At 48.8% G+C, this 26,888-nt stretch overlaps 1 protein-coding gene across 2 annotated transcripts in view; it reads right to left on the bottom strand.

Moving 5' to 3' along the window:
• LOC146869225 (solute carrier family 60 member 1-like) overlaps nt 1-14,014 on the bottom strand; it is a 227,048-nt gene extending 213,034 nt beyond the window's left edge. The window contains exons 1-2 of one of the 2 annotated variants that reach the window (XM_085644523.1): nt 13,890-13,951; nt 12,820-13,807 (exon numbers count right to left, since the gene is read on the bottom strand). In XM_085644523.1, coding sequence (XP_085500649.1) covers nt 12,820-13,049 — 230 coding nt within the window. In that variant the 5' untranslated portion in view covers nt 13,050-13,807; nt 13,890-13,951. Of the gene's footprint in view, nt 1-12,819 lie in introns of both variants that reach the window. The other variant, XM_085644449.1, reaches the window with a different exon arrangement.
• Between the last annotated feature and the right edge of the window lie 12,874 nt (nt 14,015-26,888).

Here is a 26,888-nt window from a genome sequence, read left to right as displayed (position 1 = left end):
CCTCAAGGATTTACAGAAAGCCCCAGCATCTATAGCCAAGCACTGAAACGAGAACTCGACAGTATCCACATGCCAGTTAACACTGCTCTGCTTCAATATGTCGATGATCTGCTGATCACCGCGAGAAGCGAACCCGAATGTGAGAAAGCATCACTGACAATTTTACAATTTCTAGCCGAAAAGGGGCACAAGGTGTCCCCTTCTAAGCTGCAATTCTGTGTCCAGCGAGTTGTTTATCTTGGACACTCGCTGTCCAAGGAGGGAAGGCAGCTTACACCCGACCGCATTCAGTTAATAGCTAACATGCCAATACCCAAGACACAAAAGGAGGTACGGGCTTTCATAGGCCTCACTTCATATTGTAGGCAGTGGATCCCTCAGTATGCATTTCTAGCAAAACCACTCATTCAGTTGACAACACAGGAGGCAGCCACATCGACTGTTCTCCCTTGGACTCAGGAACATACACAAGCTTTTGAAAGCCTAAAGAAAGCTTTATGTCAAGCACCTGTTTTAGCAACGCCATGTTACAGAAAACAGTTTACACTCTTTGTTACAGAACGCGAAGGTACTGCCTTGTCAGTACTCACACAGGAACAAGCAGGAGCACACAAACCATGTGCTTATTTTTCTAGTACATTAGATCCCGTAGCTCAGGCTTTGCCTGCATGCCTAAAATCAGTAGCAGCGACAGCTTTAGCAATAAGACAGAGCGACGCCATAGTGTTAGGACATCCATTGACAGTTCAAGTACCACATGCAGTAGAGGTTCTTGTAAATAGAACGCAAACACAACACTTGACTATTGCGCGACTCACTGGGTACGAACTAACATTGTTTCAGCCACATATAGAAATCAGACGTTGTAACACATTGAATCCTGCCACACTTTTACCTGTAATCGGAACAGACCCACTAGCCCATGACTGTATTGAAGTTATTACAATAACGACGAAACCTAGACAAGACTTAACCGATGTTCCATTGTCAGACCCAGACCTGACATTGTATGTAGATGGTTCATGTATGAGAACAAGTACAGGAGAGTTAGTGGCTGCTTACGCAGTCACAACAGACACTGAAATAATTGAAACTGATCGCATAAATACCTTGTCAGCTCAAGCCGCAGAGCTTATCGCTCTGACACAAGCCTGTATTCAAGCCACAAATAAAAAAGTCAACATATACACTGATTCACGGTATGCATTCGGAGTTGTACATGACTTCGGCGTGCTGTGGCGAGAGAGAGGTTATTTAACTTCCCACGGTGCCCACATTCAGCACGGACCCCTCATTCATGCCTTATTAGATGCAATACATCTACCCACTGCAATATCAATTATGAAATGTAAGGCTCATACGAAAGTTACTGATATCATTTCTCAAGGCAATGATCTAGCCGACAGAACAGCTAAACAGACTGCTCAAACTCAAACCTCCGACATGACAAAGACAATAGTCCCGATGCCGACACATTGTATGACAGTTAAAGATCCTACTCTTGACGTAATTGACATACAGACACATGCTACACCAGACGAAATAAAGAAATGGACTGAATTAGGAGGGATCCAAACGGACCAAGGATGGATGATGAAGGAAAAGTCTGTGTGGTTCCTTCCTGATTCAATGGTCCAAGTTATAATTAACACTATACATAGTCCAGCACATCTAGGAGAAAAAGCTATGCTAGACAGCATTCAACACATTTGGTTCAATAAACATTTGCGAGCAGCAGCCAAACAAAAAGTTCGTACCTGTATGATCTGTTGCCAGTTCAACCCAGGAAAAAGCGTTCCCGTAGAACAGGGTGGATTTCATCCTCCTGATCACCCTTTTGAAGTACTCCAGATGGATTATATCCAGATGGAACGATGTTGAGGATTCAAATATGTTCTCGTAGTTGTCTGTGCTCTTTCCCGTTGGACGGAGGCATACCCGGTTTCAGATTACACTGCCCCGACTACTGCCAAACAGTTGGTTCGAGAATTCTTCCCACGATACGGTTTACCACGTGTTGTTCACTCAGATAACGGCCAGCCGTTCTCATCCGAATTAATGAAACATGTTTCACTTCTGTTAGGATATCAGTGGAAATTCCACTGTGTCCGACACCCCGAGGCAGCAGGTCTCGTAGAAAGACATAATCAGATACTGAAAATCAGATTGTCCAAAATATGCAGAGAGAAAGGTGTCGACTGGGTAGTAGCGTTACCAGTTGCACTCTTTTACATGAGAATGGTAGCACACTCTCGAACAGGGCTATCCCCGTATGAGGTGATCTTCGGCAGACCACCAAATATGTGGGGGACGCCTATACCACGCAAAATAACTGATATTGACTGTAATATGCTGACAGATTACTTGGCTTCCTTGATGTCTGCACTACAATCTTGTCGTTCACAGGTAGCTGCAGCCTTTCCCGACAACACTGAGGTGAAACCCCATGACGTAGTTCCGGGAGACCTCGTTCTTGTGAGGAATTTTGACCGAAAGACTCAGCTGGAGCCCAGGTGGAAATCACCCAAATTGGTCCTGCTCACCACAAGGACAGCCGTGAAGATTGAAGGCAGAAAAGGATGGGTGCATTCAAGTCATATCAAGAAATTTCATGGACTTCCTTCAGATGTAAATAGCCCACCTCGTGTGTCTTCACCCATTGACTCAAAACTACCTTTGGCTGAGGCCAACAGTCAGGAACTTTATAAAATAAAACTCAGGCCTAGACCGTCGGACGATTTGATTGTTTAAGTCCTCTCCAAGGTGAAGCGGTTGAATCTGTCTCCGACATGTATCCCTTAGACCTGAATCATGGAAAATCGCGAAAAATGTTGAAACGACAGGCGTACTGTAAATCACTGCGTAGTCATTGCATAGTGACATTATTAATCTTGTTTTTCTTAAGTCTTTTAATAATTACTGCAAGTATATTGTTGCACATATATTACCCTATTGCCAGAAATGTTTACAATGTTACTGCTGAACATTCTTTTAGTGAATTACCTCCGCTTGAGTTGTCTTATAGATTTGCGCTGCGCAATAACACGTTTATCAGTATGTTACATCATTCCCATCAGGTTAGCAATGCTACAAATTGTTGGATATGTGGCCGACTCCCTCCCTATCAGAATTATAAAGGAATTTTACCTCTCTTTCCATACCCGTTCACACACAACGGCTCCTGTGGAGCATGGTTTAGTTTAATTAATTCTCTAGATTCGAATTCTGCAGTTTATCAAGATAACTGGGTATGGGGAAATTTGAACCTAGTTTTGCTTAAGGTCTGCTACCCTAACAAGGAGGGACTTCCCCAGAGAACAGGAACTGATCTAGAAAATGAAGTTTATGGATTAGGTAATTTTACGCTTAACCTTATGATCCTAAATGTCGAATCCGAAGCTACTCCAATTTTGCCCGCTATGTCAATATTTCCAGTAAAGGGTGAACTATGTGTAAGGAAAAATGGTTCCATACATATGGGCCATAGTAAATGCACGACTGTAGTAGAATTCAGTGATCAAGGCAAGTCCACATTTAGAGCTTTCCGCCATTCCTATTTCATATGTGGTCAGACGGCATATGTACGTTTGCCTCTAGATTGGGATGGTACTTGCTACATTGGATTCCTTTTGCCACCTGTTTTTCTAGCTCCTCCTGATTATCACAGAAACACTCATTTAGTAAATAATAGAGTAAGGAGAGATCTCCCAATAGTTGATTACACTGAAACAGCGTGGGAAAAATACACAGATTTCAATAAAGGTCTCTTTCCCTATATAGGTACTGTTACTAATAGTAAGCTGATACGTAGATTAACTAGAACCCTTGAAGCAGTAGTGAATGAAACTATTTCCGCTTTAGGCAATTTAACAGAAGAGCAGTCTGCTATGCGGATTGTTGTGCTTCAAAATCGTCTTGTCCTTGACGTCATCCTGGCTGATAGGGGCGGAGCTTGTAGGGTCATCGGATCAAGCTGTTGCATTTTCATACCAGAAAATTCGCCATCTGTATATAAAGCCATAACTCGCCTTCATAAGATTGTAAGCCAGATACACCAGAACCCAGGCACTTGGACTTGGTCCGGTTGGTTTTGGAGTGTATTATCTACCTTTGGATGGAAGGTCCTATCTTTCCTAGGTATTGGCCTTCTCATACTATTCAGTTGCTGTCTATGTCTACAATGTGGACCAGCGATCTGTGGTCTGTGTGCCACATCGTGTATTCCACCACCAAGATTTCATTCGTCACGGAAGAAGAAAGAAGAACAAATGATGTTATATGAACAGATCAATGGATTGATGAAGATTGATATCTCTTAACGGGCAAGTAGGGGACAAGGAGGGAATGTGGAAATATGGATTTTTCTGATCAGTTATGTCCCCTATCTTGGACCCCAACGGTTCCATGTATGAATCACAAGTACATGTATGTTCCCTCCAGTTCCAGTTATGAAGACGCAAATACATGTGCGTCCACCGTCAACCTGTCCTCTGTCAGATCCGCCATGAATAGGCTGGATATTCCATTCCTAAGTATGAAAGGCCACCGGCTTTATATGGCTCAGTTACTCCATTTTGCAGTTCAGGCGAGTAGGCCCGATTCTGCCATCAAGCTTTTCTCTGCTCTCTGCCTCTGACAGCTTCAGTTTGAGCTCGCATCTGTATCCATGAACTTTGTCCTACTCCCTGTGCGGCTAACGGTGCCTGCCTCGGCCGGTTTGCCTGCCTGCCAAAAACTGTATTTCACCTTCGAGTTATCTGCTTCGCTCCTCAGCCGATGCATTCCTGTCTAGTAGTTTAGGTAAACATTTCCTTCAGCTACCAAGCAAAGGGCCCGGCCTCTCTGTCCTCATGCAAGTAATTCATAGCCCTGTTACCATGGGAGGTTTCTGCCCCTTGCATCTCATATAGACACTTGGACGCTTGTACACGCACGCACAGTCAGTATAGAATAGATTCTGTCCGAGAGTCCTTCTTTTGTGGATAACATAGTTCTTTAAACATAGGATGTTAGATATGATTTGGGATTAGGTTGACTTGACCCCCCAGACTTCTTGTCTCCACATGTAGAGCTAAATGTCAAGTCCCCTTCACCCCCTAGTTGCACGTCAATCACACGTCATGCTGCTGCGCGCGCATCTATGCCAAGTATAATCTTATAGATCCACCTATATATGACATCATAACCAATTATGTTCCTTTTTTACTCCTTATTACGCCCATTTTCGGTTACGCATGTGAATCGTCATTTTCCTTATCAATTGTTACGCCTACCGCATTCGCTTCATTGTAATGTATGTTCTATAAAAGTCATTTCTTGTCAATAATGTATGTACTTCACTTCCTGAACCTCCGTGGTGATGGAACTTGGAGCAACCGAATATAATCGACCATTGGAATAAAGCCCATTCCGAACCTCTAATACCACGGATTCTGCCTCTTATTTACTGAGCTATTTTATTATGTTTCTGTATCAAATTAAGTCCCGGTAATTAAATTATTTACCACAAGTCAGTCAAATATTTTTATTTGGTTACTAAAAACTATAAAAGCCCCAAACAATGTTAAAGAGACATAATTTCCAAAAAGGTCACAAAGTGTTTCTAGTGTGTCAGTTGAAATACATTTCAAAAGATTTGCTAACAAGCAGATAAGAGATTAAAAAGTCCAGTTAATATTCTCCACAGTTAAAAAGCATGACCAAAACCAGATAACATCGATTTGTCCCGAGACCCGAAGCCAGTGCAAATCACCTCTTTCTGGTTCTAACAGCCCCTGCTATAAAACTAGCTACATTAAAACATATTAAAGGGCTCGACAGCATCTAAAGGTATATGAGGGCAGGTCTTACTTGTAAAAAACATTTCCCTCTTAACAGTGGATGTATATAGTGTTATCTTAACAAATAGTAATGGTCACAAAACATAACAAAACCTATTGTATCTTGCATCGAACAGTTGTCACAACTACAGGGGCTCAAATTGGTGACATTATTGTACCCCTACGGTTCCGCAAACAGCCAATGTGAAAGATGTCATCTAAATCTTGTTAAAAGGAAACCATGATAAGTAATTGTGATCACTTCTAAGTGAGGCTCTGTGGAGGGGCGAGTCTTTAATAAGATATATGCTCATACTGAGGGTTTACAGAGCTACCTTTCTTCTCTCTAGGATTGCAAAGCAGAGAGGAAATGTTTCTTGACCCAAAGTGAAACCCTTCCTTCTGATCCTTTCTGAGGACCTATATAACTCAGGACATCCCAACGTTCCCACTACAGACTTGATAATATAACCGAACCCCGGGATACTACTACCCTTCGGCAAGGATAAACAATCTTTTATGATTATCTGGTTCAACTCAAGATCAGGATTAATCCAGATCCTGAGCCATCTTAATAGTAGCCAAATTGCCAAAGATCTGATATGTACCCAACACCTAGCACTTCATGAACAATGAAGGAGGCTGTGGATTGTGGGGCTGACCGTTACCGTCTCTGTAGCCTCGTTGTATTCCCAGTTGTCGCTCCCACAACTGGCTAATGGAAATACATTTGTCTTGGTAAACTTTAACAAGCGCCTGTATATGTTTGGCACCCAATCTGCTAGCAAAATAAAAAATTGCTGCTACATCTCTGGTCATTGTATTCCTTTTTTGTCCTCCCTAGCGTGGCTCATGTACTCCTTTAATCAAAGAGGATCCCTAAATAAGGAAAAGGCTTTAAGCCTAGTAATTTCCGTACCTTCCCCAAAACATTTCCTATGACTTTTATTTTTGGGTCCTATGACCATAACATGGGATTTAGTATAATTAGTGCTCAAATCTAGGGTGTTCATAAAGCCTACGAAAGAATTACGAAGATGCTGGAGCCCACCTGCTGTTCTAGCTAGCTGCACGGCATCGTCTGTGTATAAAAATGCTGGGAATAACTGAGTCCCAGCCTGGGGGATGTCTCTTGAAGCAGTACATAATGTTGGACCCAAGTTGTTGATATATAACTTAAACAATAGTGGGGCCTACTTACAACCGTGTCTGACCCTCCTGTGCGCTCTTACAGTGGGGAGAGACTCCCGGTCTGAATGTACCTCATGGCTGACATGAGATCTAAATGTAACTTGTGCAAGAAATCGACCATGTTAAGGTCCAACCCCTTATTACTAAAAAGAAGCCAAAGTTTCTTTCTGTTGACTCTGTCCAAAGTTGATGTTAAATCCATAAAAGCAAGATGTAACATGCCCCTATTGGCTACTGTGTATTTCCCGATGGTCAAAAGTTAATTTAGACATTCATCTCAAATGCCTTTTTCTGGCCCTGGAGATTGGAAATAACATTATTTTGATTCAGCAAAGAGGTTAACGTGAGAGAATCACTCTCCCGATTACCTACACCATGGGATCTATGAGGGGTATAGGCCTATAACATCGTGGATCAGATCTTGCTCCTTTCTTAAAAACCAGGACAATTCTAGACCTGGACCAGGAGGATGGTAAAGCATTCAGGACATGAGTTATTATTTATCCTACAATTTGGGGCTCATCTTGTATAAATCAGCAGAAATACCATCAGGGCCAGGCGCCTTGTTCTGACATGGTGGAAATGGCCTCTGATACTTCCCCCTCAGTGAAAATCAAATCAAAATCGCCTCCAGGCAATATCGGGGTGCTATTGGGGAAATCCACTATCACATTTCCATATATACCCTAGAAATGCGCACCCACACCTTTGCATTGTAATACAATCTAAAACGCTATTGGAGACCCCATTAAAGAAGGGGCGGTTAACAATTTCCCAGACACTAGCAGTCTTTTTTAAAACATTAGCCTGAAGTAGTTGATCCCGTGCTTGCTCTTTCATTTATTTTCTTCGATTCGTTAAGGCCTGTTTATATTTCTTCCTCTGAATAGTGATTTTGCCCTTGTTCCTGGAATTGTTCTTTAAGCTATAAGTAGGTTTTGGTCTGCTTTAGAGCAATTATGGTCGAACCACTTCTCTCCCATAGGCTTAAGTTTACCCTCCACTCTCACCAGGCTGTTTGCACCATGCACACAGATTCCATTGATGGCACTTAATAGGGACTCTAAGCAAAGTCTAATGTCACAGCCACATTTAGTGTGGAGGTTATTTAAAAATAGGCCCAAATGGACCTTGCTTCACTTCAATCTGCGGGCTTGGACCTGTGGTCGGATATGAGTCTTCCTAGGTCCTACTATAGAGCTGACTGCCTCTCCAGTTCTCCATTCCAAAATCTAAAATAGGGGGTTGTGCTCACTAAACCGACTCTATTTGACCTCAAAATGCAACACAAATTGAACTAAAAAGGCCAAGATGAATATATAATTAATGATAGAATTGGAACATCCACCCTTAGAAGTTGGAATGTCCTCTTCCTCTCTAGATTGCACAATGCGCGCCAGTTTAAGGTCAGCAGTGATGTCATTGAGCAGGTCCCCTTGACTAGTTGCTCGAAGTGGCAATTATTAAGGCCATCCGGACACGATTCATCGTCTAAGTGACACACTGACTGGCACAAGTGAATATTAAAATCTCCACCTAATAGTCCGCATAGGACTTTAAGAAGGACTTTAAAACCAACAAATGTTCTGCAGATTTAGACTGTACAAAAGAGTTATACAAGTTTACAACCAATAAAGAAGGCACATGTTTAAAATCCAGCTGGATCGCCAGCAGACAGCTAGAACCTGTTTCTATCTGTGTAGAGTTACATGGGATACTCGGGGATACCAGAGTGAATAAGCCACCCGTAGCTCTACCCAGGGGTGCAACTAGAGCCAAATTTATTTTTTGGGGGGGCTAATACGTCCGGGAATGTAGAGGCAAATGTTGTGGGGGGTGACGCTAATACTTCCAGCAATGTAGAGCCAAATTTCGGGGGGTGGGGGTGGGCTAATACATCCAGCAATGTGTCCTTGTATAATGTAACTGGTGCTCATGCAAACGTACCTCAATACCTTAGGGTGAGTTAGAGCTGTATAAAACTGCAAAAAAAAACAAAGCCTAAAGTTACCTTTCAAGAAATGCATTCTCACACTGTGGCAGCAAAAGTAATTTGCAACTTTAATGAATAGGCAGAGTGGAGATGCAGGGGCTCTAGGAGAGGTTGAAAAAACAACAAAGCCTTGTTATCAAGTAAATGTTCTTTTAAGGACCTGTGAAATAGGTGTGGCTGAGTTAAGACGCCAGACCAGCCAGCCAACAGCAGCTCAAGAATTGTCTGTGGGTGTGGGGAGAAGCTGTCTCAGCCTGGGCTGACACACACGACTGGGGGGGCTGAAGCCCGTTGAGCCCTTTGGCCGTTGCACGTCTGGCTCTACCCGATTGTGACTGTAGAGCTGCGGAGAAATAGGAAGTATACCCATCCAAAAAAAGGAGTTCTCTCTGTCCTAAGTTTCTTGTAGGTCCATTTTATGCTGCCCTGTTCATATACAAAGCCACCTCTCATTGGCCCTTTCAATACTCAACCCTGCCATGTTTCAGCTCACTACCTTCAAAGGTGAACCTAGAGAGGAAACCAGATTAGCAGAGTAATAACCCCTTTCAGTCTATATCATATCTCTCCCGCGACAAATTAGTGGGCACGGGGCCAATCAGTCATTATTATCTAGAGAACTCAGGGGATAAAATCTATTGGTCAACTGAATAGGAGATACTTGTACCCTTCTCCCCTCATCTGTCTGTCGCCTTAAGGGGATTCTAGTCTTCCTGATAAGGTGTGATTCCTCTTGCGAATAGACGAAACCTTGTGGTAACATTTTAATTCCTGTTGGGAAAGATCTAGCGTTAGATGCCTGTTGTATTAGCATCCCTACTATGTCTGGCTAGTTGATGATGATGCAATATCCCTCGGGCGATTTCTCCCTCAGTTCTACCTACCCACATGATGTGAGTATACAAGTACCTCCTTTCCCCCTAATTAGCTATTGGTCCAGAATGTAACCTTGCAGATAAGTTCAGGAGTAGATTCTACATGCCTGGCCCCAGTGGTGGAACATCTACCATTACGAAGGAATAATGCCTGTAATATAGGGTGTGGATGTGGCGCAGCGCCAGAGCAGGAGTAGATCCGGTTCAAGTCTTGGCGTCGGCACAGCATCCCGTGATCCTGGGCAAATCACTAGGGGGCATATAATTAAGAGATATATCGCCGCGTTTTCGGCACATAGCGCCGAACAAGCGGCAATTTTATTATCTCAATATTAGCAAGGCGTCGCTAACATGCATTAGCGCATGTTAGCGGACGAATCTGCAACACTTCTCAAGATAGCGATAGATATCGCTAATGAGATGCAAAGTAGGCGTTCCCTCCTCGGACAACATGTGAAATGATCGCATAACCAACATCGCAGTATTAACAACGCTGTCCCTGAACAGCGAAGCGATGACAAAAGGCGCCCTAAGCCCCCATCATCGCATGATTCTAACGCCTGAATAAAACCTGACTTAGCATTATTGCCTATGGGAGGTGGATTGTGTGGTTAAGTACACACTCCTCTATTACCAAGCTTTTCATTAGCGCTGTGAAATCATCGCTGGATTTCACATGCTAATGATCATTATCGCAGTCTATCACTGGATTGTACATCACCTGTTAGCAAAGCGTTGCTAATACGCCGCTAACACGGCGATGTAATTCAGCGATAGAGTGCGGTAATGAAAAACGAGCAAAGCGCGATTTGCGTTATTTATCGCGTGTTCTTGATAATATGGCCCTTAATCTTCCCGTGAACATGGACAGCGCCTGGATACCCCAGAGGTGATTTGATACGCTGCGCTATATAAATCTACAAACGTAACTCGTTCCCTCTGTGTTTGGAGCAGCTCAGTGACTCCGGCGGCAGCGGGGGCTCACCTCACGACACCGCCTGACTGAAAAAGCGATGGCCCGTTTTCTGGTATTGGGAAGAAATGGGTACATTTATGGTAACATCTCTTCAAACACGGGCCGTCAGAACCTCTGCTAACCAGGCCCTTCCTACCTAGAGCCCCGAGACAGGGAGCAGAGCAGTGTGCGACGGTTCCATCCAGAACAAACCACAGGGTTGGAAACAAGAAAGGCGGCCCTGCCGACGATGAATGGAACACTTAGGGGCATATCATCAAGCCGGCACAATAAAATTATCGCCGCTTTAGCGTCCGTTTTTGGGCGAAAAGCGGCGATCATTTTATCGTAGTATCTGCAAGGTCACGCTATCGCGTGAATCCTTTGCCTTAGCGCCCTTTCTCCCAACACCCAGCTATGCATCTCTAATGAGATGCAAAGTGAGCGTTCCTTCCCAAAATAACTGGAGAAATGTCGCTAACCGACATTTCTCCAATTAACAAGGGAATCGCTAACCTGCTTAGCGACTGGAAAAGAAGCGCTAACCGTGCTTAACGCAGGTTCCTGTACGCCTGCTCTCAAGCTGATTTAGCCATGTAATCCAACGGGAGGTGGATTACATGGCTAAATCCACCCTGTCCTATCAGCAAGGTATCGCCTGTCACAGTGCGATTATCGCTGCATTTCCAGCAATAATCTCAGTTTTGTAGCTTTAACATGGATTTCTGTCGCTTTGGAGATAAGCGTTGCTGATAGCCCGCTATCTCCAGCGATAGCCGGCGATAATTATCCTAGGGCGATAATTATCCTAGCGCTAAGTGCGCTTAGCGATAATTATCGCCGGTTGTTGCTGATCTGCCCCTAGATGGCTATTCCCCGAGTAAGAAGTCCCAGCACGCGCTACTAGCATTCGGAAACAAAATATCCCCATGAGCAGACGAAAGACTGGCCTTAGCCTGGATATAAAACAAAGGGAGAATCTGACTAAAAGTACAAGAAGGGCGCGAAAACCAAAGAGCCCATCCAGGCCACAGATTCGAGAAAGGTTCGAAAAGCGCACGTGCGTGTGTGCATAAGATGTACAAAGGAACACATGGGCAGTTAGCGCCGACGCGAGGAGTTTCTGTTGCTGTAAACTATTTGCAGACGTTGACGGCTGAAGCTGTATTCAGAACCGGAATTTAAAATGCTTTATTTCGGGAACGAGAATCTATAAACTGGGAATGAAGGTGTAAGGTCGGGTCACGAGGGGGAAAGTCATGAAAAGCGGAGCCTGAGAGTGAACTTATATATTTACCTTTGAAAAACTCTGCCGCAAAGGAATTGGCAACATGGACACACGTGACAGTAAAGCTGTCTGGCTTACTTAATTGGCCACGAAGTGGCTGCATTTTAAAATGTGGTGTGGGCTTGACCACCTGCTGCAGAGATCTTTGCTTCGGCTGTAAAATTCAGGGGATAATAATAATAAGGATGACAGTCAATGAACCCTGCTCGGTGGCCATGCACTCGCTGGAGACATCGGTCACACGTCCAGTCACAGGCAGCGTTGGCATAGAGGCTAATGTGACTTCTACAAAGCACGTCGTGTAACGCAACTTGGTGGAGGTGGAAGAGGTGCGTGGCGATGGTGGTGGCGGAGAGATGGAAGCGCTTTTTGGAGAAGCGCTGCATAAGAGGGAAGTGACAGGAGAAGGTGAAAGTGCTGCGCAAAGCTGGGAAAGGCGCGCAAAAACGTAAGCGATTGAAGAAGGTGGAAGTCCTGAGTAAAGTTAGAAGTAGTCCGTGGAGGAGGAAGAGGTGCGAAAAAATGGAAGACGTTCATAGACCATTATTACTTAAGTGCCTTGAGTGGGGGGAATGGAGCTTACAAGTCGGAGGAGGGAGAAGAAAAGGTGCGTACAATCGGAAGTGACTGGAGAAGGTGAAAGTGGTGCGTAAAAGCGCAGACAGCTGAGCCAGTGGGTGAGTTGGAAAGCGCCTTACGTCTTCTTGAAGAGTCCTGCGGTGGCCGTTCCGAGCAGGAGGCAGGACTGCTGCGCGAAGAAGACCCAGGTGATGTCCTGCAGGGAGCTCTGCGTCTGGCAGCGCAGGTCCAGCAGGGTGGGGCCCAGGAAGGCGATGCAGAGGCCGAAGCTGAAGAAGACGCTCCAGTAGGTCAGGGTGGATTGGAGATTCTTCCGGAAGAGGGCCGCGAGCCTCTCGTCCCACACCATCTCGGCTCCTGAGAGGGCACTCGTTAGGCTCGTGTCCCTACGAGGCTCCACCGGTCGGGCACCGGGGGCACCAATAGGCGGACCCTCTCCTGGCACAAGTCCTCAGGGGAGCGACCGCTGCTGCCCCGTGCGACAGGGAGAGAAGAGCCTCGCCACTGGCCGCCAGGGAATTCTTTTTCTGATACAGCTCCCTCTAGGCAGCCTTTACTGGCACCGGGTCTCAAGGTGTGCCTCTGACACCGGCCCTCCAGTGGCTTCAGTGTTTGCACAGGTTGGCAGGGTATGCGACGTCTTGGCACTGGTCTTTTGGGCGAACTCCTCGCTGCAGGTACAGCTCCTTGAGGCTTTGCCTCAGATGGCACTGCACTTCAGGAGGCGCTTCTTTTGTCGCTATCCACTCAGTGGCTCCCTCTATTGGCAGGGGTCCAGAGGGCATCACGGGCTGGCACATGATCTAGGCACTCCCACGCCTTGCACGGACCCTTGTAAGTGGAGGCTACGTACCGGAAGTGGTTCTCGTGCACCTGGGGGTCCCTCTACTCACACTGGTCCTCTATGGGCACCCTCTTCAAAGAGGGCTTGGAGGGGCTACTTATGGGAACTCCCCAGCTGACACTGGGTTCCGGGCGGTGCCACGGGCTGACTCCCGATCCCAGGGGACTCGCCGGTCGGGCAGTGGTTCTCAGGGGCTCACTGTCCTCTCACGAACTTTCGGGAGGCGACTTCCAGGCGGACACTGTTTCAGCTGGCAAAGTTTCCTGCAGTTAATAAAAGAGTTTCGAATCATCCAGTGGTGGGTTTAATGTATTATTAAATAATGGTATATACCGTGTTCCGTACAAACTCGGTTGAGCACTAGGTAAGTGTCCTGGGGTGGAGAATACAGAGTGCCCAGTGACTTAGCGCAGGCGGCAGTGCGCGCGCCATCTCCCCACAGAGGCTCTTGGTGACAGCCTGGGTGTGGTGTCAGCTATGAGAGGCAGTCCAGGGCGGTTGAGTGGGAGCCAAGCTCCGCCCCAGTCAAGGAAAAGGAAACCCAAGTGGCAGAGACTGGCGAGAAAGGCACTGGCACACCCTATGTTAGGCGGGGGCGCTCTAAGTGAAAGTGCGAGTACTAAAGAACTCACTGGCATACGAGGGACGGGGAAGAGCCCCCGGGCCCCCTATCCGTTCCAGGAGAACCGATACTCACAGGAGACACTCAGAGACCCCAGAAAACAAGCATTGGCATAGCCAATAGGTCTCGCTTTTGGGACCTTATAAGTATTTAGTTATGCAGCACAATATCCTTGGTGCAATAACATCAACTGTTGCATGGCTAAAAAGTATAAGGTCCCAAAGGCGAGATCTATTGGCTATGCCAATGCTTGTTTTTAGAGTCCTGGCATGCAGTTTTAAATGTAGGCTGGTAAGCAAGGTGCCAACCCGCGGGGCAAGGTCTAGAGACAAATAAGATAGGAAGAGAGGTGAGTTATAATGAGATAGCACAAATAGAAAGGGGAAGCACAGAATGACAGGTCAGGTAAACAAAGTAGCGAGGCAGGTAGAGCCGGTGGGATGAAAAATAGAAAGACATGAGAAATAGAGAAAAAGAGGTGCAGACGAGGCCGAGATATGAGGCTAATATAGAGGAAGTGCGAGGGAGTAGTAGAGAATGGTGAAATAAGGAGAGAGAAAGACAGAGGTAAGACAGATGTATTAAACAAGTGAGACATTGGAAGCAGAGAGAGTGAACGGAAACAGTGAAGGAGATAGAAAGAGAGATGAAAGCAAAGGGAGTGATAGATGGAGTGGAAGAGGGAGAGCATTGTAGAGAAAGAAATAAAATAATGGCAAAGGCGAGGAAAAGAGGACATCAATAAAAAGAGAGACATAGAAGGCCAGTGAGTGGAACCAGCGCACTGCACATTTTTAGGTCTCGCCTAGCTATTGCGTTTACGCAATCGCCATGCGAGACTCTTGTAAAAGGGGCATTTCAAAGTGCTCCCATAAGTGGATTGCATGGCGAGCACGCGCACAATCACGTGCATCGTGCCGCCATGCAATCCGTTTGGGGAAGCGCTTCAGAGATTGTTAGGTCTGTTAGCTGGCTGGCCACTGGCGTGCGGCTACGCGCACAATGGCGAACAGAGGCGCCATATGGCCTTCCTCTCTCGTCATGGTGCGCGCACATCTCACACCACTCGCCAGCCTGCCTGCCTGCTTTCACTTTTGCGCCTCAGTGTTGCCTGCTCGGCTTCAATGCTCCTACCCCTCCCCCACCACAGAGCGCGTCTCGCGGCCGCGCGTCTTTTTGTTGCTTGTTCTTTTGTCCGCGCCTTCTCTACCACGCCCCCCTCTTGTCCTCTCCTTGCCGTGTTCCCTATGTACCCACCCACCCATCTTTCCTTCCCCCCGTCTCCTGCATCTCCCCCTCTGTCTCTTTTCTACATATCTCCTATTCAGCCTTCTGTCTCTCCCTTGTTCTTCCATTTGCCTTTTCTCCTGTTACCTCTTCCCTCTACTGATCTCCTCCCACACGCCATCAGGCACCAGCGCTTACTGACAGACAAGTGACGCTCCCACTTCCAGTCTGGGTCCGCAAAAGGAAGAGCTGCAGTGCAAGATTTTTCATATCGCCGAGCAAATTGGTGTGTTGCCTTTCAGGTGCTTCCTTTCCCCAGCAAAAAGGCCGGTTTAGCCCCTTTTGTGGTAATCCTTCGAAATCTTGTTGCTCTATGCCATGGCACTATAGAGTAGCGACCTATAATGCCTTAATGTATCATCGGCCCCAGTGACACGGTGTCCAACTGAGCCCACACGTCACTGCACCCCAGTCACCACTGTAGCCACATTGCTATACCACTCCTTGGACCCACGGACACCTGTACTGATGCACCACCTCAGTTCGCACCGAGTACATCATTGTTGTCAATTGCTTTGTGAACTTTGGGCAAATAATAGCCTCGGGAAAGCATCTGTTTAAGACTTGGGCGAATGCACCCCAATCCTGACTTGCATCGTCTGTTCAATATTTCAGTTCTACACGTGGCTCTGCCTGTGTACCTAGGTCCCACTTACACACTTTCAGTTTCACAGAAGAGTTTACCTCAAGCGTCATCTGAAGTGCTTTTCCTTTTCATTGAATGAATGCCTAACAACTGTGCCACGTAGGTCAATTGAGAGTTGGTTTACGGCATTTAAACACACATGGATTTCAGAATGTAAGAATAACAGTTTGTGCAGCAAGGCACTGGGCTTTATTTTAGGTCTGGCCTGGGTACAGCTTAAGTTGTTTAGTCAACATCACGTTTTCCAAAAAAAAGCATCATAAAAAAACAACACCCAAGCATAGATACAGGGACTTCTGATAATCCCTCTTCATCTATTGTTTCCCCATTTTGCGTCCGCCCACCTCAGCATACAGTCTTGGGCAGTGGGTCGGTCCACTTCACCCCTGGCTGCCTTGCACTGTGAGAGGACATGGTGGCTGATCACACGTGCGCAGCTGCCTGAAGAGGAGCACTCGTTAGTGCCAGTTAGTTGGCGGCTAGGCCTCATCTTTATTTTTAGGTTTGTGTTTTTTAAATATCTTTTTGCACATTGCACGTTTGCAATAAATAAACCATGACTACTGGCTCCGCATAGGGTTGTTAAAGGCCCGACGTCAAAGTGCGGCCCCTGAGGAGGGCGGCGAGCGGTGGTGCGGCAGCGGTTCTGGCTTGTGAAACGGGTAAGTGCAGAGGCAGGGGGAGCGGCCGCAATGCCCACGCGGCCGCGCCGGGGAAGCGTGTTCGGGGCGTGGCCGGCTCTGAGGTTCCGGGAGGGAGCAGGGGGGGGGGGGGGGTGCCTGCAGGCGGTCGGGGCCACCCCGGGGCCATAACTGGTGGGACAGAGTGTAGCGCACTGGGCAGCAGGGGGCCCACCACCGCGAGGGTTGACAGCGGGTGGGCCTCCCCAGTATTGATAGAGAGTGCCCAGGAAGAGGAGGAGGCGGGGGGTCCAACGGCAGGCCAGAGTTTGAAGGGAGGAAGGTGGGGGGCGTGGGGTCCCTCGCACAGTCCGCTAGGGGGGACGTGAGTGGGGGTGGGGGGGCTGAGGTGGGGGTGAGAGTCAAGGGGGACGGCATGGGGGCGAGGGGCTCTCCTGGACGATATAAGGGGGGTTGGGAGGGGAGGGGGGCAGAGAGAGTGGTCACGGAGGGGGCACGTGGGGGGCCGAAGCATCTACTAGAGATAGGGCGCCGGAGGGCCTGCACGCTCGGTGGTCGGACGGTGTGGGTTGGGGGCAGCCGTGGGGGGCGGTGAGCGGGGGGAGGGGCGAGGGGGCTGGGGGAGGGGCACGGGTCAGTGGAGAGGTGCGGCGGGTACTGGAGTCTTTGGAGTGGAGCGAGAGGGAGGGGGGAAAGGGGGCAGGGGGGCGTGTGGGGCGGGGGGGCCAAGAGCAGGCAGGCCATGCCATCTCGGAGGGGGGGCATTCATCCAGTGCAGCGGGGACGGGCCGGGGGTGGGGGTTTCCACGGGGGGGGGGGTTCGGGGAGCGGCGGTGCGGGGCGTAGGATTAACCCCGTCATGTCGGACTCCACTTTGTTTTGGCAGGACAGTGTGGCAAGGCGCTCGGGAGAGTCTCATGCAGCTCCAACCCACCGAGAGGATGGGCCGGCTCTGCCTGATGCGGGCGGCCGCGCTCCCACAGGGGACCTGTCGGTAGCGGCATCCAGGAAGAGAGGAGACTGGGTCCTGGTGGCTTCACCCCGATGGGTCGATGCGGACGCTGGGGGACGGGGCCACGAGTCCGACTACAAGGCACAGGACAAGGGGGAGCAGTGCGCAGGGCAGCGGAGAGATAGTGTAGATTTGGGGGACTTGCTACGCACATGTAGGGAGCGGGCAGGCTTGAGCAGGCTGGAGCCCGCAGAGGGCGGCCCATGGCCAAGCCGGTTAGATAGGGGCCATGCGGGGGTGGCAGGGCTGGAGTCCGAGGAGGACGGCCCGTTAATGCTGGACTATGATGAAGAAAGCGTAGAAGAGGGGGAAATTATAGAGCAAGGGCAGGCTGGGGGGGGCTGCGACTAACAATGTACCCAGTGTTTTCCAGAGCGGTGTGGTTCGGTTGAAAAAAGGAGACAGCGTGATGGCTCCACCTACACGCCTGGTTAGGCGGCGGGATCCGGTGCGGATGCCGACCTTGACGCCAGGTAAGGCGCACTCAGGGGCGAAGGCGGGTGGTATCCCACAGGCCAGTGTCTCGGTGGGCACTGATGCAAGGGGGTGGGGGGAGGAGGGGAGAGTGCGGCTGCGCATAGGGGCATACGTGAAGGACACGGGGGTGGGGCCGGAGCCGGGGAGTATGGACGACGCAAGTTGGGCGAAACCGGGGGCAGGGTCTGCGGGGAGGCCGGGGGGTTAGAGGGGGGGTGGGAAAGAGGAAGGGGTGACGCCCAAACAAGGCAAGGAGAGCCATGACATTCCCGTAAAGAAGTTGCCATATACGGGCATCACAAAACCATTGGGGGCCTATTTGACGCTGGCGACTAAAGAGAAGATCTGGAAGGGCGAGTACGTGGATATGCTAAAGCTCCTTCATAGGGAGCTGACAGCGAAAGAGGGCTCCAAGGAGGAGGAGCTGGAGCTGGCCAAGAAGCCGAGGATGCCGATGAATATCGAGAATTGGTCAGCGGGGTTTTTGATTTTTGCTAGTGTGTACTGCGAAAAATATCCGGACAGGTCCATTGCATTGTTCAAGTACATGGACGTGATCAGGCAGGCGCAGGTGACATACGGGGGATACGCCTGGTCCCATTACGATGAGGAGTTCAGGGCACGGCTGGCCTGGGATCCGGAGGCGAAGTGGGGGGAGATTGACGCGGACCTCTACCAGCAGACCATGGGGGGGCCAAATTCGGGAAGACAATTTACACGGCGAGCAGCCTTCCGCTAGCACCACGCCCCTTTCCGAACCGCCCCACTCGTAGGGGGGTGGGACAGGCAGGAGCCACGGCAGGGGGGGTCAGTGGGCACGTGCTGGGATTTTAACAAATGTAACTACGCCCGCCAATATTGCAAGTTCCGGCACGAATGCTCAAAATGCGCAGGGCACCATCCCGTGGTGCAATGCTGGGGGGGCCGGAAGCGGCAGGCACAAACAGAAGTCCGCACAAGGGAGACAGCAGCCAGGGGGTAGAGGGGGCAGGGGGGACAGGGACATTTGGGCAAAGGCTCTTATTCCAATTAGGCTGGATCGGCTCGACACGCTGTTGGCAGTTTACCCTCGGACAGAGGACGCGGGACTGCTGCAGCGGGGTTTTCGGGAGGGTTTCCACCTGGGGTACGGGGGTCCGCGGGCTGCCAGATGGGCCGAGAATTTAAAATCCGCCCAGACCCATGGCACAGTGGTGCGGGAAAAACTGGACAAAGAGGGAAGGGCGTATGGCGGGGCCCTTTCGGGGCATACCTATGCGGGACCTGATTGTCTCTCCCATCAGGGTGGTTCCGAAGAAGGAGCCCGGCCAATACCGGCTGATACAGCATTTGTCCTGGCCGGAGGGAGCGTCAGTGAATGATTTTATTGCAACCGAGCTTTCCTCCGTGTCTTACTCGTCCGTGGACGTAGCACGGCGGCTGGTCGCGAAGGTGGGGGCGGGGGCCCTCATGGCAAAATGCGACATCAAGTCAGCTTTTCGGTTGCTCCCGGTACACCCGAAGGATTATCCCTTGTTGGGCATACAGTTTGGTGGATACATTTTCGTGGATAAAGCATTGCCCATGGGGTGTTCCATATCCTGTGCCCTGTTTGAGCGTTTCAGTACCTTCCTGCAGTGGTTTTTTTCGTGGCATACGGGCAAAGAGACGGTGACACACTACCTGGATGACTTTTTCTTGGTGGGACTGCCCGGTTCAGCGGACTGCCAGCAGCAGCTGGACAGTTTTACAGAGCTCATGGGCTACCTGGGTGTGCCCCTGGCGCCAGAGAAAATGCAGGGACCCAGCACAGTGCTGTCATTTCTGGGTATAAAATTAGATTCGGTGGCCATGGAAGCCCGTTTGCCTGCAGACAAAAAAGGGTGTATGCTGCGGTTGATCGACACATTGCTGGCAAAAAAGAAGGTGACGCTACGGGAGATACAGGTCCTACTGGGGCACTTGAATTTCGCATGCAGGGTGGTGCGGGCAGGGCGGACATTCTGCAGGCGGCTCGGCATGTCATTGGCGGGGTTGTCTCTGCCGCATCACCATATGCACTTGTCGGCAGGTACGAAGGCGGATTTGCACATGTGGAGAACATTTGTGGAACACTTTAATGGTATTCCAATGGCCCCCGCGGAAGACTGGGACAGGGAAGTTACCATATCTTCGGATGCGGCGGGGGCGGGCGGTTTTGGGCTGTACTGGCAAGGGAAGTGGTGCGCCGAGGAATGGCCATCACACTGGAAGAACGAGGGGAGGAGCATAGCGTTTCTGGAACTTTTCCCGTTGGTGGTGGCAGTGGTGGTGTGGGCGCGGGCATTGGCCCACAAGAGGGTGATTTTCAAGGTGGACAATTTGTCGGTGGTGCAGGTCATGAACAGGCAATCAGCCAGGGACACACAGGTGCTCAAGTTGTTGCGGATGTTTGTGCTGCGCTGTTTGGAGCATGATATCCTGTTTCAAGCTAGACATGTTCCGGGGGTGGACAATGACATTGCAGACGCTTTGTCTCGTTCACAGTGGCAGAGGTTCCATAGTCTAGCCACGGAGGCGGACGAATACAAGACACCGGTGCCAGCAGGGATGTGGTCGGTAGGAGAGAAAGGGTCGTGCAACTGGTAAGAGCGTCGGTGGCCGCGTCAACATGGAGGGCGTACGAGCAGGCGTGGAAGGAGTTCTTGGCGAGTGGTGCAACACGGCAGGCCAGCCCCTGGGGAAGGGGTGAACAGGTGGTACAATTCCTTCCGGCAATGATGGACAGGGGCCTGTCCAAAGTGACGATGGCAGGCAAGCTGTCGGCCATAGCCTTCATGGGAAAATTGTGGTGGGGGTACGCACCATCCGCCGGCGAGCTGGGCGCGCATTTAATGAAAGGCTGGGCACAGGAAAGGGGTAGTGGATCCCGTCTGCGGAGGCCCGTCACTTTGGGATTGCTCATCCGCTGTACACGGCTCCTGCCCCCGGTATGCCGCAACCGTGAGGAAACGGTGCTCTTTTCCACGTTGATGTCGTGGATGTATTTTGGGGTTTTCCGGGTTTCGGAGCTTTTGGGTGCACGGGGGGCGTGAGGGCTTCAGTGGGCGGAGGTGGAGTTGTGGTCCAGAGAGGTGGCAGTTCGCCTGGGGCATTCAAAGACAGACCAACGGGGAGCAGGGATATGGGTGGTAATGGGGCCGGTAGGGACCGGGAGGTATGCCCTGCAGCCTGGGGTAGGTTTTTGGCAGCCGGGGGGGGGGGGCAGTTGGCCGGGGAGGTTTTTCGCAGGGAGGAGGGGGGCAAGGTGACGGCAGCGCAACTTATCTGGGTCTTGAGGCGGGCCCTACAAGGGCTCGGCGAGGGCCCCAGGCAGTTTGGGACCCATTCGTTCCGCATAGGTGCGGCAACGGACGCAGCGAAGCAGGGGTGGGGGAAGGAAGAGTTGATGCGCCTGGGGCGATGGAATTCAGACTGTTATAGGACATACATCAGGATGCGGGGTGCCAGGGGGGGACAGGCTTGATGTTCCTTCCTCGTTTTCACATATGTGTCTTTTCAGGTGCGGTAGCGGGGCCGGCATCGGAGGCTTTGTCGATTCTCATCATCGGGCATTCGTTTGTGAAAAGAGCGGAGCGTTATGAATGGGACAAGAATCACAGTTTGAATTTGAAGTTGAATCCCAGTTTGTTTCGGTGTCATTGGCAGGGAAAAGGGGGCATGAGATGGCACGAGTTGTTGCCGGCATTAAGCAGATCAAATAGGGGTGGGATTTGCCCGGATGTTTTGGTTATTCACTTGGGGGAGAACGACCTGGTGACATAAGAAACGCTTACTTGCCAATTTGCACAGCAACCCGCCATCTTTGTGGTAGGTGGGTCAGCGCTCTAGGCTTCCACGGTATTCAGATACTAAAGCCCGATGCCAGCGCGAGCGCGCTCAGAAAACACCTGAGGCTTGAGCCGGGTGATAGCAGGCGCGTTCAGCAAGGATCTGGTATTCTTTTAAAACCTTTTTTAACCTTCTATATTGCACGGCGAATTTTGCACAAGAACGTTTGTTTGTTTTTACAATAAGAAACGCTTACTTGCCAATTTGCACAGCAACCTTTCCACACCTGGTTAAGCGAGTGCGGGCCGCCATCTTTGTGGTAGGTGGGTCAGCGCTCTAGGCTTCCACGGTATTCAGATACTAAAGCCCGATGCCAGCGCGAGAGCGCTCAGAAAACACCTGAGGCTTGAGCCGGGTGATAGCAGGCGCGTTCAGCAAGGATCTGGTATTCTTTTAAAACCTTTTTTAACCTTCTATATTGCACGGCGAATTTTGCACAAGAACGTTTGTTTGTTTTTACAATAAGAAACGCTTACTTGCCAATTTGCACAGCAACCTTTCCGCACCTGGTTAAGCGAGTGCGGGCCGCCATCTTTGTGGTAGGTGGGTCAGCGCTCTAGGCTTCCACGGTATTCAGATACTAAAGCCCGATGCCAGCGCGAGCGCGCTCAGAAAACACCTGAGGCTTGAGCCGGGTGATAGCAGGCGCGTTCAGCAAGGATCTGGTATTCTTTTAAAACCTTTTTTAACCTTCTATATTGCACTGCGAATTTTGCACAAGAACGTTTGTTTGTTTTTACAATAAGAAACGCTTACTTGCCAATTTGCACAGCAACCTTTCCACACCTGGTTAAGCGAGTGCGGGCCGCCATCTTTGTGGTAGGTGGGTCAGCGTTCTAGGCTTCCACGGTATTCAGATACTAAAGCCCGATGCCAGCGCCAGCGCGCAGCATACGCGCGCAGCGGGCGTGCCGCTGGCGCGGCGAAGGCGCGCCAGCCCGTCTGCGCCCGTCCGCGCCTGGCCCGCGCCCCGTGCCAGTACCCCTGGCCGGTTCACTCTGGACCCCCCTGGGCGTAGAACCTATTCAAGTGAGATTCTGCACAGGCTAAACACCACTAACTCTACCTGTAATGAAAAATTTATTTTTCCAGACATTATAATTGGGCCCAGTAGGACCACCTGCACCAAGTGTGGAACCAGGATTCAGTTGCTAGGACATAAGAGAGCCAACAACAAAAATAACACTACTAGGGCAGGCATAAAGAAAAGTACAAAATGTTTACTACTCAATGCCAGGTCCCTAGTTAAACATAGCACAGAATTGGCCCACCTCATTGAAAACGAAGGGATAAAAATTGCATTTATAACGGAGGCTTGGACAGATGAAGCCTCTGGCCCTGACATCGTGAAAGCCACCCCCCCCGGCTACAACTGTCATACCCAGAATAGAACTAATAAAAAAGGAGGCGGACTAGCTATAATTTACCACGGATCCGTTAAAGCCACTTTTAACAACTCCACCAATGCTGACTGTGAAGCACTGGATTTCTGCCTTCGCCTCTCTTATCAATATACTTTTAGAGGCACCTTACGTTACAGACCTCCTGGTCCCAAAGCAGGGTTTCTAACAAAAGCCAGTACCTGGGTGGAAAACGAACTAGGATCGAGTTCTTACTCGATCCTAGGCGATTTAAACTTCCACTTAGAAGAAGAAGAGGACCCAGACACTATTAAACTCACTGAATTATTCAAGGCAATTGATCTAACTCAACGAGTTGTTGGTCCCACACACAAAGCGGGGCATACCTTAGATGGTATTTTCACCAATAATACGGAAGTTTCCGTTAATGAAACATTACCTATTATTTGGTGAGATCACAAGGCTATTATTTTCTCGATCTCACCTTTAACACAAAACTCTACAAAAACTACGCCCAATTACACTGAGTTCCGCTCCTGGAAAAAAATTAATGCTGACGTCTTTAACATTACGCTAAAAAAATCACTCCCTAATATTTCTGAGGATGTGGAGGCTGCAGCTACTGACTACTTTAGGTGGTTGGACTCAGCATGTACGCAACTGGCCCCCAGGATATCTCGTCGCAACTTTAGAATTTACCCATCTGTCCCATGGTACTCTCAAGATCTGAGAGAAATGAAACGGGAGTGTAAACGTATGGAAAGACAATGGCGGACTAAATACAATGCGCAGGACAAAATACGTTATAAGATTTGTTTAGCCCAGTACAAACAACACCTCTTTAAAACCAAACAAGATTTTTTTGCTGCCAAAATCAAAAAAGCAGGAAACTCCTCTAAAGAACTGTTCAAAACGGTTAAATCCCTAGCAGAACCTCCCACTCTACAGCTTGAATCCAGTCAAGAATTGTGCGATAAAATAGCAAAATTATTTTTTGAAAAAGTGGATAACATTTTTTCATCCTTTACCCAGCCCACCACTTCTGGGGCGCCATTCTCACATGACCCGGCCGACGACCTTGGGACATTAAAAACTTTTTTACCTACTTCACCCATGGAGGTTCTTAAACTTTTAGAATCAACTAGATCAGGCTCCCCGATGGATCCCTGCCCCCTTTCAGTACTCAGACTAGCCACTGAACCAGTCACTGAAACTCTCACCTCTATTTTTAACTCCATGTTTGTCAAGGGTTACTTCCCGATGTCCTGGAAAATAGCCTCCATTATACCACTATTAAAAAAACCCCAGCTGGATCCCCTCGACCCAAATAATTTCAGGCCCATATCAAGGTTGCCTCTCCCTGCTAAACTTATTGAGAAAATCATGAACACACAATTAAGCAGATTTCTGGAGGAGACACATGGACTAGACCCTACACAGTATGGTTTCAGATCAGGACACAGTACTGAATCGGCACTAGTCAAATCTACAGAAGAAATCAGAAAGACTCTAGACCACGGTGGTAAGGCGGTCTTGATCATGTTGGATCTGTCTGCAGCCTTCGATACGGTCCATCATGGTTTATTGATGGACCGGCTCCGAGAAATTGGAGTTAAAGATAAGGCCTGGAACCTAATCAAGTCTTTCCTTTCAGAAAGAACCCAGGCGGTCTCTTTGGGAGACTTTACTGCTAAAGCTTTCTCCCTGCCTTGTGGTGTGCCACAGGGATCCTCTCTAAGTCCTACCCTCTTTAATGTATATGTTAAACATCTGGCTTCCTTGGTTGAATCCTTCGGCTTCAACCTTACATCATATGCTGACGATACCCAGATTGTGGTATCTTTATTTCCTTTGGCACCCACCAATGTTGCGGATGACTTTAAAAAATGTATGTCAGCAGTGGAAAATTGGATGACCCTCAACTGCCTCAAGTTAAATTCAAATAAAACGGAGGTAGTCCTGTTTGGAAATGATCCCAGTTTCTGGACACCCACATGGTGGCCAGATTCTATGGGTTCACTACCTACTCCCAGTAGGAAAGTCAAGAACCTGGGATTCATCATAGACGACAAATTATCATTCAAGGATCAGGTCAATTCAGTTATCTCCTCAACATCTTTCATTCTCAGATCATGCAGGAAGATACTCCCTCTGCTTCCCAAAGATTTACATTGAACGGTTATATCGGCCCTTGCCTTATCTAGACTCGACTATTGTAACGGTCTTTACATTACCATGCAAGAAGGACTACTCAAAAAGCTTCAATTACTTCAAAATGTGGCGGCAAGACTTATATCAGGCATTCCTAAATATGCCTCGATCTCTGCCGAAATAAAAAAACTCCATTGGCTCCCAATAAACAAACGCATTAGATTCAAAGCCCTATGTATTACCCACAGAGCTCTTCATAATAATGGACCTTTTCATCTTACCAAGCTCCTTCAATGGTATACTCCTGGAAGAACTTTACGCTCTTCTCAGGCTAATCTAGCTGTAATCCCCAAAGTAAAGAAAGCTAACTGGGAAGGAAGCAGCTTTCTGGTAAAGGCCACTACAGCATGGAATGCATTAACGTTATATTTGAGACATATATCTAATCATTTAGAATTCAGGAAGGCTCTTAAGACAAGCCTCTTTACCGCCTAATATCTGTCATTCCGTCTCTACTCAGGACTGTTTTCTGTTCGACAGCGCCAGGACACCTACGGGTATTAGCCGCGCTATATAAAACAGATTAACATAACATAACATAACATGTAAGGGTCTAGCTTTGCTGAAGCAAATGAAGAGGGACCTGTTGGAAATTCGGCAGCAGTGGGCAGGTTGCCATGTAGTGTGGTCCGAGTTTATTCCCAGGAGGTATTGGAGGGGGGCGGAGCGACCAGCGGCCATAGATAGGGCACGGAGGAAAATTAACAGAGATATGAGAAGTTTTTGCAGCAAGGAGGGTTTCGGTCGGATGGAGCACCCAGAGCAGCGTTATGCGGCGGTTTACTTCTTAAGGGAAGACGGGGTCCATCTCTCCCGCTATGGTATGGAGTTATACATAGTGCAGGTGAAGGAGGTGTTGGACAGGGCTTTAGGCATATGCAGATACCCGAAATGTCAGGAGTCCTATGGGGGGGTCAGAAAAGCCTATGCCCAGACTTTTTTTCCTGGGCAATGGTGGGTACAGCGGTTTGCAGTGACTGTTTATTGGTTGGGAAGGTCACTCTGGGAGCATGTAGGAAGGGGAAAGAGCATAGAGAGTGTACTTAGTTAGTTAGGTGAAGACAGGTTTAAAAGTTGCAAGTTTGGGGGTTTATAAATGTTTGGAGGGGGGAACATTGTTAGGGGAGGGGGAGGGAGGAAAGGTAGGAGGATAATATTAAGCGAGGCTTAGTTTTGTACGGCGCAGCCCAAGGAATACTTGATGTGAAGTGCACCTGTTTTCAATAAAGCGGCCTTTT

Source organism: Triturus cristatus, chromosome 1_1 (genome assembly GCF_964204655.1).
Source record: "Triturus cristatus chromosome 1_1, aTriCri1.1, whole genome shotgun sequence".
NCBI classification, from domain to species: domain Eukaryota; kingdom Metazoa; phylum Chordata; class Amphibia; order Caudata; family Salamandridae; genus Triturus; species Triturus cristatus.
The sequence above is the reverse complement of the archived record's forward strand: the minus strand, read 5'-3'. Positions and strand labels throughout refer to the sequence as shown.